The following is an 18,830-nucleotide window of genomic DNA, read 5'->3' as shown; positions in this document are numbered from 1 at the left end:
CTGTACAAGCATACATATATCTAAGCAGGACTGGTGGGGGGGGGGGCGCTACAATTCCCCAGGCAACTCCCATGACACTCTGTACTGGTTTAACTGAAACTGAGTTAATTTTCTTCATGCAATTAGAAATTTTTCTTCTTTTTTTTTGCAGTTACCACTATCAGTTGGATTTAGTTTGAGAACAAAATAACACCCTGGGACAGAATTAATGCTTTTCTTCAAGTGACTTTCTAGTGGTTTTGAGTTGGAACAGTGACAATGTAAGAACTTACTGTTATCTTTGCTGCTGTCTGGGAGACCAAGGCCTTTCTGGGCTCTATCTGCAGGTGTGAGGCAGCAAGGAAGCGGGGCATGGATGTGACAGACCTGGGCTGACATCCCAGCTGATCAATGACCATATTCCATGCCATTAGCATCATGATAGTCAGGGTTTCCAGCTGGGGAGAACCATTCAAGTTCTGCTCCGTTTTGGTTGGGTTTGGTTCAGGAGATCCTTTAGGCCAGCCTTAAGCTGTTCTGCCATTTTGCACTTGGCCTCTGGGCCTTTTCTGCCTTTTTGGCCATTTCTCTTACCTGAGAATCAGCTGTTCAGGACCAGAGCACTCTCTCTTCCCAGGACTGGAGTTTGTGAGGAATTGCTTTGCTTATCACTTATATTTTATTCTCATTTTATATATGTTACTAGTAAACTAGTATTATTTTGTTATTTTATTAAACTACTTTTATCTCAATCCACAGTTTCTCCCTTTTCAATGCTCATGCCTAGTCGGGAGTGGGATAGGGGAGTGAGCAAGCAGCTGTCATGGTTTTGATTGCTAGCTGGGGTTAAATTGTGTCACACTCTGACAGGTGGAGAGCAGGAAAGGTGTACGTGTGTGTAAAGGCTGCTGCTCACCCCCCACACCTTGCTCTCAAGCTCTCAGAAGCACCTTTCCTTCCCGACACAGCTCAGCAGACCCTGCTGCGAGCATGGCGTGAAAGCAGCCAGAGACGTTTCTGCTGAGCCGTCCTGTATCAGAGGGACGAGATTTGCTGGGAGATCTAAATTACTTTTCCCTACAGACAAATATAAGAACTAGTAAAAAGTGTTTTAGCAAACGGATTTCTGGCTTTTATGCTTCAAGGCTTTGCTGTCTTGCATTCTGTGGACAAAACAAGGACTTGGGCACCACATAGCCAAGCACAATAAGGACTTCAGGGGCTGCTCATCTTTTTAGTGGCAGAAGTGGATGTGGCCCGAGATTAATGGAAATGTACGTAGTTAAAGTACCTGCTGGGCTGGGGGGAAAGGTTGGCATTATATATACATATACTCGTTTAAGGCTCCAGCATCACAAGGTTACCAATTAGTTACATGAAAACAAGAAAGGACAAGATGGGGCTGTCATTATGATTTGTTCTAACACTGATCTTTATGCTGAACAACTAGAAAAGGTGAGGTGTGGCTTGTTACCAGAGTTTTGAACAGGTATTTTATTTTGCATCTTGTATCAGCCACCATTATACCTGCATCTCCCTCAGGGGAAGCAAAGTTCATTACACTACTAGGAAAATTACAGCTTTTGCTGTTCACAAGTTTATCAGCTTGTACTCCTAGCTTATTAAAAAATAATAATTTATTTACCTGATGCTTTCTTGTACCAGCCACTGCAAAAACAAGCACACTGGGTCTAGGAAATCACAGCACTAATTCTGGCCTTTGGCAGAATCAGTATGTAGATCTTAAAAGTGCTTTTCAGTGTACAGGACTAGTGTTCATTCTCTTGATGGGAAGGAAACTCAAGACAAAAAGCATTTCAAATAGCTTAAGCAGAACTTCTGTATTTACACCTGGAACCTGGCTTGATGTGGATTTAAGGATTTGGACAAGTTTTCTTACGCCAGAGGAGTGTGTGCCACACAGCTTACCATGTAGTTTGAATGCTGTGAATACACCCCTGTGATGAGTTACTCTGAAGCTATGCTGAAGTCCCATCTAAGATTTTGCTGTACTTAAGCCATAATATTCTAATGTTTAAGGGAAATCCTTACGTACTATTTTACCTGCTGGCTGCATGCTGCATTTTTCACTCTCTGCTCTGTAACATTAGGTAGAGTGGTAGCGTGCACTGTAAGAGCACCTGAGTTGTTAAAGTGTGTTCAGACTTAGTGCTAAACATTTCTTAAAATGAAGTAGCAAACATAGTGCAGATGCATGAGAAGCTTTACAAGTAAAGAAAGGTTTCCAGACATTTATTTCTGGAACTGTACACCAGGTATTAAAGTACAACAAATACAAAATAATGCTCAAAAAAAAAAATCAGTGTTTATGTACAAATATTAAACCAATGCAACAACAGCGACTTCCTCTTGAACATCTGATACTAGAACGTGTTCCGATTGTCACTAGATTTGTTGTTATGCACAGGGTACTTTGAACTGAGAATAACTGGAATCTGTGATTTATTAGGAGGACTATAGCCATCCATACTCTATTTTACAATTGATAGCATCTTCCTCCTTTCAATGAAAAATAGGAGTAAAAAAAATAGTAACCTTGTCATTATTTTATATATTACTGTATTTAGTTTCCCTGGCTGTAGACAATGTGCTTGTAATGCTGGGCAAATAGTGTCCCTGTTGGTCAGTTTATTCATTAGTTACATTCAAAGTTGAAATATTCACTAGAGACTTTGGTTAAATTAAGTACTATCACTATGTCCTACTTGATCTGAAGTTTTCTGATATTTTTGACCCTTAGTTTTAAAAATTACGAACAGGAAACAATTGCACGATTCATTGACCTAATTGTACACAATTTAGTATTCTTCAAACAGTATCGTACAACTTTCAAGTAACTCCAGCAGTTTGACCATGACAAGAGGAAAACTAAACATTTAGAAACCTAGCATGAGAAAATGACATACGACTAACCAAAGCAAAAGTATTGCTATAATCACAGCACCAGTTACACTTCTAAATGAATCAGCTATCCTCTCCGGATTCCCTGTACATAAAAAGGATACATTTACCAACACTGCAATTGCCCATTATGCATTTTTTGGTTTGTTCGTATGAAGAAAGAATGTGGCAAAGGACAAAGAATTCATCACGGTTTGTTATAAGAATTGTGCTTCACCATCTAAGAACCAAGGCAATGTAATTTCTTCATAAGGTTGTGATTCCGTTATCTTCATGCTGACTTTCAAAACGCAATTCTTTTAATAAACAGTAACAAGTTCTCCATTTAAATGTTTAAACTGAGAGAAAAATAAGTAAGTCCAGCTTTTAAAAGAAAAATTCAATAAATAGCTATTTTACATGGGTAAAGTCATAGTGGTACAAATTTATGAATGTCACATCAAGCATGCACAAAAATGTTACTATACACAGAAGTAGTCAGAAAATACTGAAATAGATATCTAAAAAGATATGAAGAATTTACATATTTACAAAATCTTGCAAATTATTGCCTCATTTTAACAAGGAATTAAAAGTAAACGATACCAGCTAGCTAGCCAACAGGGTAAATAAGATCAGCATTTAAAAATCTATTAGACTAGCCGGAATTAATTTTTCTCTCATATCATTTTCTGGATTTTGGTCAAAAGTCTTTATTAAATAACTAAAGTGTCCATTCAACTTGCTGACAACCCAAACCTTAGACAAGTCTCTGTCTACATTAAGAGCCCAGCAATGCATAGATAAACTGAATATATTACTGCATCAGCTAATGAAATGGGCATGTTCATTTAAGTGCAACTGGTATAAGCATTCAGTCTTCTTTGCATGATTTTTATACAGACCAGCCACTCACTGTAAACCCATAGATAAACTTAAATGTATAACAATGGAGGATTATGGCCAGTATTTTACAAAATTACATAAAATGTGTTGATTCATAAACAAAAGAAAAAAGGTACAAAGTTCAGCACAAAACACAGCAACAAGAAACTGACAACTTGGCTAAAAATGTCAGAGTACAACACAGGGCCAAGGCCACCCGTTACTTACTGTGTACTTACTACAATTATGTATTTCAGATGTGTGAGTTAAGAACTGATTACAAAATTTTCTCTGCTTTTGTCCACTGTGCTAAAGTAATTCGTTTTTAATATGGAAAATGTGCTATTGCGTAAACACTTCAAAGCAATTTTGTTACAACGCTGTAAAGAAAACTCCATATGCTGCACCCAAAACTCCGGATGTCAATGCAGTTCACAGTATGCATAATAAATACCCTTTTCCCTTTCAAATATTAAAGCCACTACTTTCTAATTACTCAGCATAGCCTTGAAGCAACTATTACAAATATCAACAATGCAAACTTTATCACTTGAATAATGAAAACAAATTAGTGGCAATTAAGTTTGTAATACAAACAGTGCAAAGAAAAAGTATGGAGGGAAAGGGATAATGAAGTAAAGTTCAGATTCTCATTCAAAAACCCTGCAAGTTGCATGCTAAACAACATATTATAAGCCAATACTGTATTTGGTTTGACTCTCCCGCAGGAATTAGAACAAACGTTTGCAACACAAACTTCCTGGATGGTTAAATTGCACTTTATGTTCAAAATTAAAAAAAAAAAATGACTGAAGTTAAATAGTTGCATTTATGGGGAACATTTTTACTCATCCTTATTTAATCAAGGTAGTGAAGTGCCATTTTTGTGCCAATGACTTCCTATAACAAATACATGAAATCCATGCTAAAGAAAAACTTTCAAGTACATACTTCAAGGTTCTATTATTCCTATATAAACTAGATAGTTCCTCAAAACTGTAATACTTTTGAACTGCAGTGCTCCAAACAGTTTAAAATATCTTCTAAACGTAGACTGTTTAGTGGCAAATCCTAAGCTCTGCAGACTGTAACTTTATGCATCAGCTGCCTTAGGAAAGTTAAGGTACACAATTACTCTTCAAAGTTGTGGACAAAACCCATCCAAATACAATCTAGCATAAAACGCATCTGTTTAAGCCAGTAAGTAAGTTTAAAGTACACAGACACCTATGGCAGCATAATTACTTCTGTGTAAGGTAGCCATGGCCTAGAATTTTGCAACAGCATTGAAGTGTAGGTCTTCCCACTTTACTCATGTTAAGATCCTTGTGCTAGCTTCCACCAAGGTGAACTTGCTGTTTTTGTAAACTGAAGTGCTCTAGTTTAGTATCACATGAGAGAAGGTTCCATTAAAAAAAAAAAAAAATCCTTGTATGTTTGTGCAGTTTAAATTAAAGAAACCCGTCCCTGCCTTTATAAGAAAAAAAAAAAAATGCTACATTGAGCAGGGATCAAGATTGGTACCTGTAAACATCGTTATTCCAATGCATCCGTTACGGCAAAAGTAACTTAGACTGAAAAAGCCACCCCAATCCATTCAGAACTTCTGTGCTGGTTTTGGAACGGCGGCCTCTGTCTACAGGCTTTACAAAAAAAAAAAAATTGAAGCAGAGCTTAAAGCTGCACCACAGAGTTCTCTTAGTCCCAAACTCTGCCAAACATCCTATCACATCTCCACATTTATGGACTGAAAAAAGAAATTACTCTTGATAAATCAAGATATAGTTCTATACATACAAAGACATCACTGATGTCATAAAGTTCAAACTTCCAGTGAAAGACTAAGCAAACCTGATAGCTCCCATCAAGTTTACTACTACTGCATAAAGTACCCACTGTTTGTTTAGTTTCCCACAGTCATTCTGAGTGAAGGGCAGCATGTTGGTGAAGTGTGTGGGTGTTGATAAAACCATTCGTCTCATTTGCAGATAGACTGCTGAAGTCAGCCACTGAAACAGCCATTTTGGCACTGGTAATATGGTGTGTGTGGTTCTCGAAGTCCACACCAAGGTTATTTACAGAGACATCACTCATGAAAGACTCTGGGACAGCAATTCCCATTTTCAATCTCTTTGCAGGTCTCTCTGTCTCCTCACTGCACATGTTCATTGGGTTTAGCTCTGAATGATAAAATCCAGTCTCAAATAAATTAAAACAATCACTTTCACCATTGCTAGGCAAGTTAAGCAATTCTTCTGTTCCAACAGGCACATGATTAACTGGTGCTCGGGGTAAGCTGTCCATAGGAGGAAAGGTGTCATCCAGGCAGTTCACATCTGAAGTGTGGCAGACTGTAGCTACGCTGTTTGTCAATGCTGGAAAAAAGATGAACACAAATGCAAATGAAATAGTTGTTTGTGTAGTTACAACAAAAGGACTTTTTTTCCCTTTGATTTACCTGTCAACTCATTGGCAGTGATAGAGTTCAGAATGCTTAGCTGTTGATCAGGAATGGTTTCTGTTCGACTGTTAGACGTTAAGGCTGAAGAATGCACTGCTCCACCAAGGGCTTCTGCTTCATCTACCAAACGATCCATGTAGTCCCTAAAAGAATATTGCATACATGTTGTATTATTTAACTGGAAAACAAGGCCTAAGAATGATGATGGATTTAATTTCAGTTGCCATAGCCACTGCAGTATTACACTGCAATGACAGGAGAGAAATAAAGATTCTACATATATGATTTGCAAAAGATAACATATTCCAAGAACGTTTTACTTACGTAACTCCTGGATGGTGGTTATATCTCTTCTTTCCAAATCTAGTTTGCTGAGCAAAGTAATCGTAACGTTCTGACTTTTTCCACATGTAATAGAAAGCCACACACTCAGCAACTGTTCTGGTTCTTACCTACAACAAAGCAAGAAGAACTGAAAAGTTCAATGCAAAGACTTGTATTTTGTCATCTCCCCAGTTCCTATATTCCTGCAATATTGTTAGTTTTATTCTACTATCTGGAAAAAAACAATTAGATCAAGAGACTTCAAAGGGATCCACAGTTTCAGAAAAGTATTACATTTGTTCTACTGTCTGCATTATTGGCTTTTTAGAAACTAGATAGAAACTGTATCTACATCTGAGGCATTTCAGTTCATAACGTATATGACAATTTTTTAAACTATAAGACACACTCTTTCTCAAGATGGAAAAAGCTGAGCAAATCAAGAAACTAAGAGAAGTGAAACAGAAAAGACTTTGGGTACTTAGTAACTTTTGGAAAGTCCGGAACTGTGGACGCTTTGACAACAGATATTCAAAACAGTAAATGCTTAAACAACAAAGTAAAATTATAGTCTGATTAAGAATGTATAAAGGACTCCAATGACTCATTTTGATCTATACTTAACTGTTTGTATCTTTCCCCAAAATGGAAATTACTATGTGAAGTCATATTGCTGGAGAAAAAGTCATTACTTCTATCAATATTCTTATAAACTCATCTACAAAAAAGATTACAACTGCAGCTGTAAGAAGAAAAAAAAGAAGAGTGGTAGTAGTCGGTGACTCCCTTCTGAGGGGAACAGAGGGCCCTATATGTCGCCCAGACCCATCCCACAGGGAGGTCTGCTGCCTTCCTGGGGCCAGGGTGATGGACATTAATAGAAGACTTCCAGAGCTAATTCAGCCCTCAGACTACTATCCCCTGTTAGTAGTCCAAGCTGGCAGCGAAGACATCAACAGAACAAGTACCAAGATAATCAAAAAAGACTTTAAAGCACTGGGTTGATCAGTTCATGGGACGGGAGCACAAGTGATAGTTGCCTCAGTTCCTGTGCTATCTGGGATGGATGAGGAGCTAAATAAAGAGAGGAGTAGAAAAGCCCATCTCATCAACAGGTGGCTTAAGGATTGGTGTCACCGTCAAAATTTTGGGTTTTTTGACCATGGGGCAAACTCCATGGTACCTAGTCTCCTCAAATCAGATGGGCTTCATCCTTCTAGGGAGAGCAAGAGGACTATAGACCATAAGTTGGCAGGGCTGATCAGGAGGGCTTTAAACTAGGTTTGAAGGGGGAAGGGATTGAAACTGGGCTCTCCAAAGATCAGCCTAAGGATGGAAAGCCCGAATTAAGAGGGAAATCAGCAGCCCACTTGAAGTGCATGTACACTAATGCACGCAGTATGGGCAACAAACAAGAGGAGCTGGAAGCCATCGTGCAGCAGGAAAGCTATGACATGATTGCCATCACAGAAACATGGTGGGATGACTCTCATGACTGGAGTGCTGCTATGTGTGGCTACAAGCTCTTCAGAAAAGATAGGCAGGGTAGGAGAGGTGGAGGGGTGGCTTTGTATGTTAGAGAGTCACTTGACTCTGTTAAACTTGAGGTCAGCAGTGACAAGGTTGAGTGCCTGTGGACCAGAATCAGAGGGAAGTCCAACAAGGCTGACATCCTCGTGGGTGTCTGTTATAGACCGCCCAACCAGGACGATGAAGGAGATGAATTATTCTACAAGCAGCTGGCAGATGTCTCAAAATCGACGGCCCTTGTTCTTGTGGGGGACTTTAACCTGCCGGATATCTGCTGGGAGCTCAATACTGCACAGAAGAGGCAGTCTAGGAAGTTCCTAGAGTGTATAGAGGACAATTTCCTTCATCAGCTGGTAAATGAGCCTACCAGGGGCAAGAGCCCGCTAGACCTACTGTTTACAAACAGAGAAGGGCTGGTGGGAGATGTAGTGGTTGGAGGCCGCCTGGGGCATAGCGACCATGAAATAATAGAATTTTCAATACTCAGAGATGCAGGGAGAACCATTAACAAAACCTCTACGCTGGACTTCCGGAGGGCAGATTTTTGCCTATTCAGAAATCTAGTTCAGAGCATACCCTGGGAAACAATGCTTAAAAACAAGGGGGCCCAGGAGGGTTGGACATGCTTCAAGCAGGAGGTTTTGAGTGCACAGGAACAGGCTATACCAGTGTGCCGAAAGGCTAGCCGGCGGGGAAGACAACCGGCTTGGCTAAACAGGGAGATTCTGAATGAAATCAGAAATAAAAAGAGACTTTACCAACTGTGGAAAAAAGGGCTGGCTACTTATGAAGAATTTATGGAAATAGCTAGATCATGCAGGAAAAAAATCAGGGAAACAAAAGTGCAATTTGAAGTTAATTTGGCCAATTCTGTCAGGGATAATAAAAAGTCCTTCTTCAAATATGTTAACAACAAAAGGAGGGGCAAGGAAAACCTCCATTCTCTGTTGGACTTTGCGGGAAATATAGTTAACAAAGATGAGGAGAAAGCTGAGGTACTTAATACCTACTTTGCCTCAGTTTTTACCAGTAAGACAGGTGGCCCTCAGGACAACTCATGTCTGGAGGTGGTTGACAGAGATAGGAACCCAAATAGGCCCCTTGTATTCCAGGAGGAAATAGTTGGTGATTTACTGAGCCATCTGGATCCTCACAAGTCTATGGGACCAGATGGGATCCATCCTAGGGTGATGAGGGAGCTAGCAGAAGAACTTGCCAAGCCGCTCTCCATCATCTTCCAACAGTCCGGGCTCACTGGGGAGGTCCCATATGATTGGAAATTGGCCAATGTTACCCCAGTCCACAAAAAGGGCTGCAAAGCTGACCCTGGCAACTACAGGCCTGTCGGCCTGACCTCGGTGCCTGGCAGGGTTATGGAGCAGATCATCCTGAATGCAATCACACAGAACCTTCAGGATGGACAAGGGATCAGACCCAGCCAGCATGGGTTTAGGAGGGGCAGGTCCTGTCTGACCAACCTGATCTCCTTTTATGATCAGGTGACTCACCTGGTGGATGAGGGGAAAGCTGTAGATGTGGTCTATCTGGACTTCAGCAAGGCCTTCGACACTGTCTCCCATAATATACTCCTGCAAAAGCTGGTAGCCCATGGCTTGGACAAGTGTACTCTACGCTGGGTTAAGAACTGGCTGGAGGGCCGGGCCCAGAGAGTGCTGGTGAATGGGGCTGCATCTAGCTGGCGGCCAGTCACTAGTGGTGTTCCCCAGGGGTCGGTGTTGGGTCCAGTCCTATTTAACATCTTTATTGACGATTTAGATGAGGGGATTGAGACCATCATCAGCAAATTTGCTGATGACACCAAGTTGGGAGGGAGTGTCGACCTGCTGGAAGGCAGGAGGGCTCTGCAGAGGGATCTGGATAGACTGGAAAAATGGGCTGATTCCAATGGTATGAAGTTCAATAAGGCCAAGTGCCGGGTGCTGCACTTTGGTCACAACAACCCCCTGCAGCACTACAGGCCGGGCGCAGAGTGGCTGGAGAGCAGTCAGACAGAAAGGGACCTGGGGGTACTAATTGACAGGAAGCTCAACATGAGCCATCAGTGTGCCCAGGTGGCCAAGAAGGCCAGTGGTATCCTGTCCTGTATCTAAAATAGCGTGGTCAGCAGGACAAGGGAAGTGATCCTTCCCCTGTACTCTGCATTGGTGAGGCCACACCTGGAGTATTGCGTTCAGTTCTGGGCCCCTCAGTTCAGGAAAGACATTGAAGTGCTGGAGCGAGTCCAGAGAAGAGCAACAAGACTGGTGAAGGGACTTGAACATAAGACCTATGGGGAGAGGCTGAGGGAGCTGGGGTTGTTTAGTCTGGAGAAGAGGAGGCTTAGAGGTGACCTCATCACTCTCTATAACTACCTGAAGGGAAGTTATAGCCAGGTGGGGATTGGTCTCTTCTCCCAGGCAGTTAGCAATAGGACAAGGGGGCATGGGCTTAAACTCTGCCAGGGGAAATTTAGGCTGGATATTAGAAAGAAATTCTTTACAGAGAGAGTGGTCAGGCAATGGAATGGCCTGTCCAGGGAGGTGGTGGACTCGCCGTCCCTGGAGGTTTTTAAACTCAGATTGGACATGGCACTTAGTGCCATGATCTAATAAATGGACTAGAGTTGGACCAAGGGTTGGACTCGATGATCTCTGAGGTCTTTTCCAACCCCGTCGATTCTGTGATTCTGTGAATTTTTAGATGCAGAAAAATTTCAGATCATCACGAGCTCACAGTTCCAGTTGAAGCTTTACAACTAGAATATACAACTCTATCCAGATATAGGCTGGCACTAAACGATACCTGTGCTTAATCAAACTTACAGAAAGATCAGACTCAAATGCAAAATGCCTTGGGTGTAGCAGTACACCTTCAAGTCCAGACACAAACATACCAGGCAGGGGAGGAAATGAACAATGTCCATATGCTGGTATATAAAGACCCAGTTAAAAATGCTTTGAAGTACAGTGACAAGAAAACATCTCTTGTTAAATTTCTCCATGCACTAAATCTCATCTAGCTGATACTTTCCATATAGAAGAGACACCAGATTATGCTTGCTCCCAGAACTCTGCCTAAACTTTCCAGCATTTTACCTACTTGGAAAAAAAACAAAACAGACAAATTCTGGTCCATAGTGACAAATTCATCAGTTCATGTGCTTTGTTGCACGTTGGAAAGAATATTTTTAGATTTTATTTTGCATCTCTAATGAATTACTATTTATTGGTAAGGTCCATTTAAAATATTTATCACAGGAGAAGTTAAACCAGGTACTGAGCGGGACTAGCTGCAGCAACCACAGCCCTATAAAGCTTACTAGAAACACAACCTAAAAACAAGTCTCCTGATGAAAAAACCCTCACGGTGGAATCAAAGCATGAAGGAGATACACAGAACACTTGGAAACATCCATACTGTCAACTGTACCAAATTATACATACTTTTTATTAAAAAAAAAAAAAAAATCCAATCCCTATTCCTCAGGCACAGACAAGTCAAAGAGAAGCAATCCAAATCAATATTAGAATTCTTCCGTTGGCAAGAAACCAGAGTACTGATGGATGACTATGCTTTCTGAAAACATGAAAAGCTAAGGCTCTTTCTGTAAAATTACACCTTCCTGGTCACAAAAATTACTCAAGAAAAGATGCATTTTCCCCTCCCACAGCCACAGTATGGAATTATTATACTTCTAGGAGAGGCCCTCATTTAAACTAAATTATAGTACAAATGCATAAATGGAAGTAATGTCAACGTAAGCTGATTTCAGAGATAATATATTGACTCATCTTGCAATACCTACCTTTTCCAGTGACATTTGAGCAAAAATTAGCACAAAAATGCCAAGATGGTTTTAATATATTGGTTCTTATTTCACTCTTCGGCATGGCTTCTGACAAATGTATTGCTTCTACGGATTTGCAGCATTGTATCACCTACCAATTCTTCCATTTAACCACAAAATACTAACCTTGTTTTTCTGTATGAGATGAAAGTCTTTTCCATAAATCAGAAGCGCATGTTCAAAGCTTCTGCATTCTTCTTCTGTCCAAGCTGTCATCTCTTCTAGACAATTACAAAAATAGCACAATGAACAACTTATTTTCACTCACAAAACTTTTACAGAGAATAAAACATTTCTGTTGCTAATGCATGAATACCCAAATACATTTGGAAAAAACCCCAACAGTTGAGTTATTTAAATCCATGTTCCTTCCTCTACTGTACAGATATCCTACCTGAAATCTAACATTCTTGTTTATAAAGACTCATAAAAGTTTGATTTCTGATTTTTTTTTTATTCTTGAGGGCAAAGGACATTCAAAAGAGTTATTACTTCTCAGTAAATTTGTAATAAAAAACCGCAAGGTTTGATCACATCACCGAGATATGAGTGAGATCATTTTTCTGAATATTTCTTTTCGCATAGGATTCAAAGAACAGTGGCTGCTGGAAAAAAAAGAGTGAAGGAATAACCTGTTGTGATGGATGGTTCCACTCTGAGTGAGCAGTACTTTGGTTCAGCCATCACCAACAAGACGGCCTGACTGAAATCAGCGCTGCTTGTGCAGACCATGAGAACTGTACTAGGCTGTGTCATCTCAGGAACCAAGGAGTCTAGGCCATGTCTTACCAGGAGCTAACAGTATCAGCCTGAGCTGGGACCAGACAAAATAAAACTGCTACAGCTGCACAACCGCACATACACCAAAGCAGGGGTTGTTTATGAGTCAGTCACTTTACGCTACAGATATCTGCAGCCCCCCTGTATGACAGCAGGCTGCAGAGAAGTGCTCTCCCCTTGAGCAAAGGAGGGACCTCTCGAGGTCACTCTTCAGGGTTGAAACATTCCTTACTTCAGGACTACATTTTAGGACTGTATAAATGTATAAATGTAACTACTCCTACATTTAGACAGTCCTAAAATTACGTTCAGCCCTTTGAAGGCAACTGCAAGGCAGATGTGGCTCCCAGTGAAACTGAGTTTGACATCCCTGCCTTACTTGGCACCTGATATCTGTAAACAAAGTAAGTGACATTTTACATTAAGCCTAAAGGTATATTGTATGCTAGCAACATGTATATCAAACTAAGCTTAATTACTAGAAGTGTAGTTAGTAGAGTGTTTGGCCGCCACCTAATTATCAATTAATTATTGTTAAATCATTGTTAAATCACTGCTTAATTACCATTTATCATTCAATCATTGATTATCATTTGATCATTCTTTAATCATTAATAAAACCTTTCTGTTAACCCCATAATGACGGCTTTTCTAAATAATTCACCTGTGTGGTGTAGTCAGCAGAATGAGGGATTCAATCACTGTCTACTTATGGAGGCATGAAGTTAAACCCCACACTAAAATTTTTGTGTGATTAACTGCATAAAAAGCAGAATGATTGGAATAAGATTAAAAAAAAGGTTTAATCTTGTAACAGAGAAACTGAGAGTTGATAAAGAAAAGGCATATGATATGATATTATTTATATGATATGATATATGATATACAAGATGTTGAAGAGGTATTTAGGAGCTGCATATCAGTACAGGGAATGCGAAGAAGAAATGAGAATGTTAGGAGAACAAAGTGACAAGAAATGCTGCTACCTCTGTGAATAGATCAGTTCCTGAAACAACTTGGGGAAGAAAAAGGAAAACACAGAAAGGTAGGGGATAAACTAGAACTCATAATAATTCAGGCTGCCATCCCCCTCTATCCCGTAAAAATTTGTACGCTAATCCCTTCCCTGGAAGATTGGAATGGATACATTTGGGAGGACCCCGATCAAGAACTTAGCAATGACAGTAAATTAGATGAATCAGAATTTAAGGTAGACTTTCTTGTTAAAACTGAGCTATGTGCCAGACCTCAGGGGGACAACCAGGAAAATACAATAAGGATCACTCCACAGGGACCCCTTCAACTGGCCAATCTGCAAGAAAAATAAGTGCAGAAGCCTGGTGAGAGTGAGACTGAGTATCTGTGGCATTTCTCCTGAAGTGGAAGAGATTGTATTTTGTTAGATCAAGGTGAAGTGGGTGGCTTTTGGGGACCATGAGTGTTCCTGAATGAGGGACCAGGCTCTAACACTGAACCACACCACAGTAGAATACTGGGCAAGCAGCACAGACCCTCAGGATAGAGGGCAGCCCACTGCTCTACCAGTGAGATCGTTAAGTTTTTACAGCCATTACAAAAGCAGCCTGCCTTCAGACTATGAACAACAGGGCTGCACAGGACAATGACTCTACCTCTGCCGCTGCAGACCCCCAAAGGGCATACGACCACTCATAAGAAGAGCCCAGTTGTTCAAAAGTTGTGCCTCATTGTGAAAAGGGAACAAATAAGACAAAACATAGAACACAGGTCTTGGGAGGGTCAGGATCGCAAATCTTGCCTCTGACCCATCCCGGCCTCAACAGACTTGATGCATGGCATTATAAATCATAGCGGAGAAACGGGTGGCATGAACTTACACAGCAGAGCAAGCCTAAGCTGACACAGCAGATGGGTCTGGCAAGTAAGACAGACTCCCCAAAACTCCTGACACTTTCCCCGATCTCATAAACCCCACAGTGAGGCAGCAGATCCCTGGAAAAGGGGCAATAAACTGTAGAGGAACGCCTTAGCGCTAGGCATGCCTTGGGTAGCTATTCAGGGCCAGCCAACTGGGACTATACATAGTCTGATCCAGACTTTTGAAAAACAAAGGATATTAGGGAATCTGAAACAAACCAAACAACTACCTGCTCCTAAAGATCCCACAAATCACTTTTTCAGGCTTCTTAAGGATGAACTGCAGATCTTTTGTTTGTTTGTCTCTTTAAGATAAAACCTGCAGTTTCTTAAATCAAATTTCAGTTTTACAAACAACAATAAAATTCACTGAAGAAGAGCATGACTTTTAAAACTCAAAAAATAGCTCAAACTATTTGAATAAGTCATTTTTTTCCCTCAAGTATTGTTGTTTTCCATCTTGATGATGGCTTTGAGTCTATATATAATTAAGAAGTGATATTTCAGGCACGTTACATTCATAATGGTGATACAAAAAGTTTCTGTTCAGCTGACATTCAAAGCCAATGACGGAAAAAAACAAATCAAACCAAACATCACATTTCAAAACACTTCCGGAAGCAGATACTGAAACCAAGACCTTTCTGCTCACAGATGAAAGTGATATTCATTCCACCGCAAGGCCATTTTCTTTCCTTCTCACCCCATTAATTTTGCACACCTTACTACAGAATTCTCAAGCTTTAAAGAGAAGAAAAGATCCCCATGTAAATTCTCACTGTTAAGAAAAAATCTTGGGAGTGGTGGATTTTTAACTCTCATCATTGAGAATAGCAGTCAGCTTCAGCGGGTAGAGTAAATCACAGCATAATGGTTACTCTAAGAAACAGGCACTGACACTATTGTCATCCCTTACCATTTTTAATGAGGTTATAATAAGTCCCATCTGACTTGGGACAGAGAGGGGGAGTCTGAGTGCTAGTCCTTAGGACAGAGTTTTGGGCTCTGAACCACAATTGGGCAGAGATATTTTTCAATCCCAAAACAAGAATCTAAATCCTAGAAAGGTGTGGTATTCAGGATACAACCCTGCATCTGAATGACTGCTCTGACATTCTTTATTGTCCCCTTCAGCTCTACTTTAGATACTCAGCTTACACAGCATCTCACTTGTAAACACTCAAGTTCCCTCTGGATCCAGTTCTGAGCATGGAATATCTGCCAGAATACCAATTTATACCAGAGCTCATACTCCACTTCTGCTTTATGCAACATACATGTTAAACTACAGGACAAAGAACTGTCTTTGCTAAATTATAAACTCTGATTTTCATTTGAGGGAGTAGTAAAGTTATGGACAAACAAGATGGAAGCTCATTTTCCCCTGTACACTTGATCAAAGCTCTCCATGCTCTACCAAAGACCTATAGAACTACATGGTAGTTCCAGTTAGTGCTGGCATAGCAGGTCAGTACAGCAAGGAAGAGAGTGGGGCTTATTTACATAGCCAGCTATGTTTTCCCGATTCTGGTATAAACGTAATCAGATTATAATTAATCATGATCTCAAAAACATACTGTAATGTGGGTTAAGAACCACCTTACAGGAGCAAAACTACTGCTCCCCTCAGCCCTCTCCTCAGTCTGTGCCATTCTTGAAACAGCAAAGGAGGAAAGCAGGGAAGGTGAAAAGCTGATCCCGCAACCTTTATGCAAGTCACAATCTTCTCTCATAGGAATTTCCAGCTGGTCAGCAGTCAGATAATACCTAATCTTTACTAAAGATACCATGGAAAGGGATGTGCTCATCAATCTGATTCTTACTCAAGGTCTTTCTACACTTTTTTTTTTTTTTCTGGTCAAACATATATTTCTGAAAAAACAGGTACTCTCCCTTACCCTGGGATGCCTTTCCATTCGAGCAGTATCTCTCAATGGCTTCTTTAACATTATGGCTACTTTTAAGAAGTTCATACAGCGCCTATAAAATACAAGAAGTCTTTAGAGACAGTCAGAGTTTTCAAACATCCAACACAGACCTCTAAAACTAGCCTTTCAGAGAGCATATCTAATGTAAAAAACAGGACCTATTTTATACATGGTGAAAATTTTAAAGTAATAATCAAAAGAAAACCATCCAAAAGTTGAGGTAAGGTTTAATTAAGAAAATGTAAAACATTGTATGCAATTAGTAAGAAAGCTGGATTTGTCAACAGCATGGCAATCAGAAACATCACAGATCACAACACTGCCAACATTCCAATTGCTGTAATTTTAAGTAAGATCCTGACCCCAACAACACCTAATTTAAAAAAAATACATTTAGTTTTGCTGCCTTTATAATACACAGCAGAGAAAGGTAATACATATTAATTACAAAGCAATGTGTCACAAATGGAAAACATACTTGTTCATTGTCCCGTGTATGTAGTCCTTCAGGAATTCTGCCAATTGTTTTTTCATTTCCTGTTCTTAAGGAGGTTTCAAAAAGATATTCTTTAACTTTACTTTCTGAGATCACATCAGGTTTCCAAAGTAAATGGTCTTCATTTTCATAGGCTGTTAAAAGAGAAATCTTTTAATACCAGGCATGATATGTTCAAGGCTGTAACATAAAAAGCTATTTCAGAAGGACAAAGAACAGGAATACAAAAGCAATCATAGAATGTCCTGAGTTGGAAGGGACCCAACAAAGATCACTGAGTCCAACTCCTGTCCCTGCATATGACAACCTCAAAATTCACACCATGTGTCTGAGGGTGTTGTCCGGTCTCTTCTTGAACACTGTCAGGCTTGGGGCTGTGACACCTCCCTGGGGAGCCTGTTTCAGTGCTCCACCACCCTCTGGGTGAAGAACCTTTTCCTAATGTCCAACCTAAACCTCACTGGCACATCTTCCTGACATTCCCTCGGGCCCTGTCATTGGTCACCAGAGAGAAGAGATCAGCAGCTGCCCCTCCTCCTCCCCTTGTGAGGAAGCTGTAACTGTGATGAGGTCTCCTCTCAGTCTCCCCTTCTTCAGGCTGAATAAACCAATTGACTTTAGCTGCTCCCCATAAGGCTTCCTCTCCCTCCAAACCCCTCACCAACTTCATAGTCCTCTTCTGAACACTCTGCAGTAGCTTTTGATCTTTTTTATCCTGTAGCACCCAGAACTACACACCGTGCTCCAGGTGAGGCTGCACCAGTGCAGAGCAGAGCAGGACAATCACCTCCTTCTCCTGGCTGGCAATGCTGTGCTGGATGCACCCAGGACACGGGTGGCCTCTTGGCTGCCAGGACACACTGCTGGCTCATGTTCAACTTGCCGTCAACCAGAACCCCCAGATCCTTCTTCACAGAGCTGCTTTCCAGCCCCTCATCCCCCAGTCTGTATGTACAGCCAGGGTTCCCATGTCCCAGGTGCAAAATCTGGCACTTTCTCTTGTTAAACTTCATGCAGTTGGTGATTGCCCAGTTCTCCAATTTGTCCAGATCCCTCTGCAGGGCCTCTCTGCCCTTGAGAGTGTTGACAGCTCCCCCCAATTTTGTGTTATCAGCGAACTTACTATTCCCTCAGGTCCTGTGTCCAAGTCATTTATGAAGACATTAGAGAGTACTAGCCTAAGATGGATCCCTGTGGAACCCTGCTAGTGACTGGTCATCAGCCCAACATAATCAAATCAAGCACCATCACGCTACTTTTAAACTGCAGCTCACTCTTACCCCAAAAGCCTCAGTTAAGAAACAGAATTTGCAATGTGGTATGGTGAAGAGATCCAGTTCCTGTAAGTGTAAGAGCCTTTACAGAGGAGCAGCTCTCATTGACAGCTAGATGAATCAAGTAAAATTATGCATGATGTGTATTCATCATCTTCACAGAAACAAACTAGCAAGACCATTCAGTTTTATTCAGCTGTTTTCAACAAGTAAACTACAGTTTAAAAGAGTATAGGGTATTTCTTTAATATTCCAAATATTACATGCCAAAAAGAAAAGGTAACTAATTAGTCATCTTCAACTAAAATTTGCCAAAAATTACTTAACAGAACAGAAATCTAGGTCTAAATGTGGTAATTTGTTTTTCTATTCACTAACTACTGAATGCTGTCAAGAACTTCTAAGTTGCATACTTCACAAGCAATGAGGATGTCCGCTTTCACAGTACACTGAAATAATGTATGCATCTCTTAAGTAGCTTACTTGAAAGATCACATATTGGAAATATGCAAGAGCTGACCCGAACCTT

The 18,830-nt window shown here is 40.6% G+C and overlaps 1 protein-coding gene across 3 annotated transcripts in view; it reads right to left on the bottom strand.

The window, feature by feature from the left end:
* Positions 1 to 2,216: 2,216 nt before the first annotated feature.
* MIER3 (MIER family member 3) overlaps positions 2,217 to 18,830 on the bottom strand; it is a 28,032-nt gene continuing 11,418 nt past the window's right edge. For 2 of the 3 annotated variants that reach the window (XM_082075796.1, XM_082075798.1), the window contains 6 exons: positions 17,010 to 17,161; positions 16,502 to 16,583; positions 12,054 to 12,148; positions 6,551 to 6,678; positions 6,224 to 6,369; positions 2,217 to 6,140 (listed from right to left, as the gene is read on the bottom strand). In XM_082075796.1, coding sequence (XP_081931922.1) covers positions 5,683 to 6,140; positions 6,224 to 6,369; positions 6,551 to 6,678; positions 12,054 to 12,148; positions 16,502 to 16,583; positions 17,010 to 17,161 — 1,061 coding nt within the window. In that variant the 3' untranslated portion in view covers positions 2,217 to 5,682. The remainder of the gene's footprint in view (positions 6,141 to 6,223; positions 6,370 to 6,550; positions 6,679 to 12,053; positions 12,149 to 16,501; positions 16,584 to 17,009; positions 17,162 to 18,830) is intronic. The other variant, XM_082075797.1, reaches the window with a different exon arrangement.

This window comes from Streptopelia decaocto (assembly GCF_964273445.1).
Source record: "Streptopelia decaocto genome assembly, chromosome: Z".
NCBI lineage: Eukaryota > Metazoa > Chordata > Aves > Columbiformes > Columbidae > Streptopelia > Streptopelia decaocto.
Note: the sequence above shows the minus strand (reverse complement) of the source record. Positions and strands in the feature narration are given on the sequence as shown.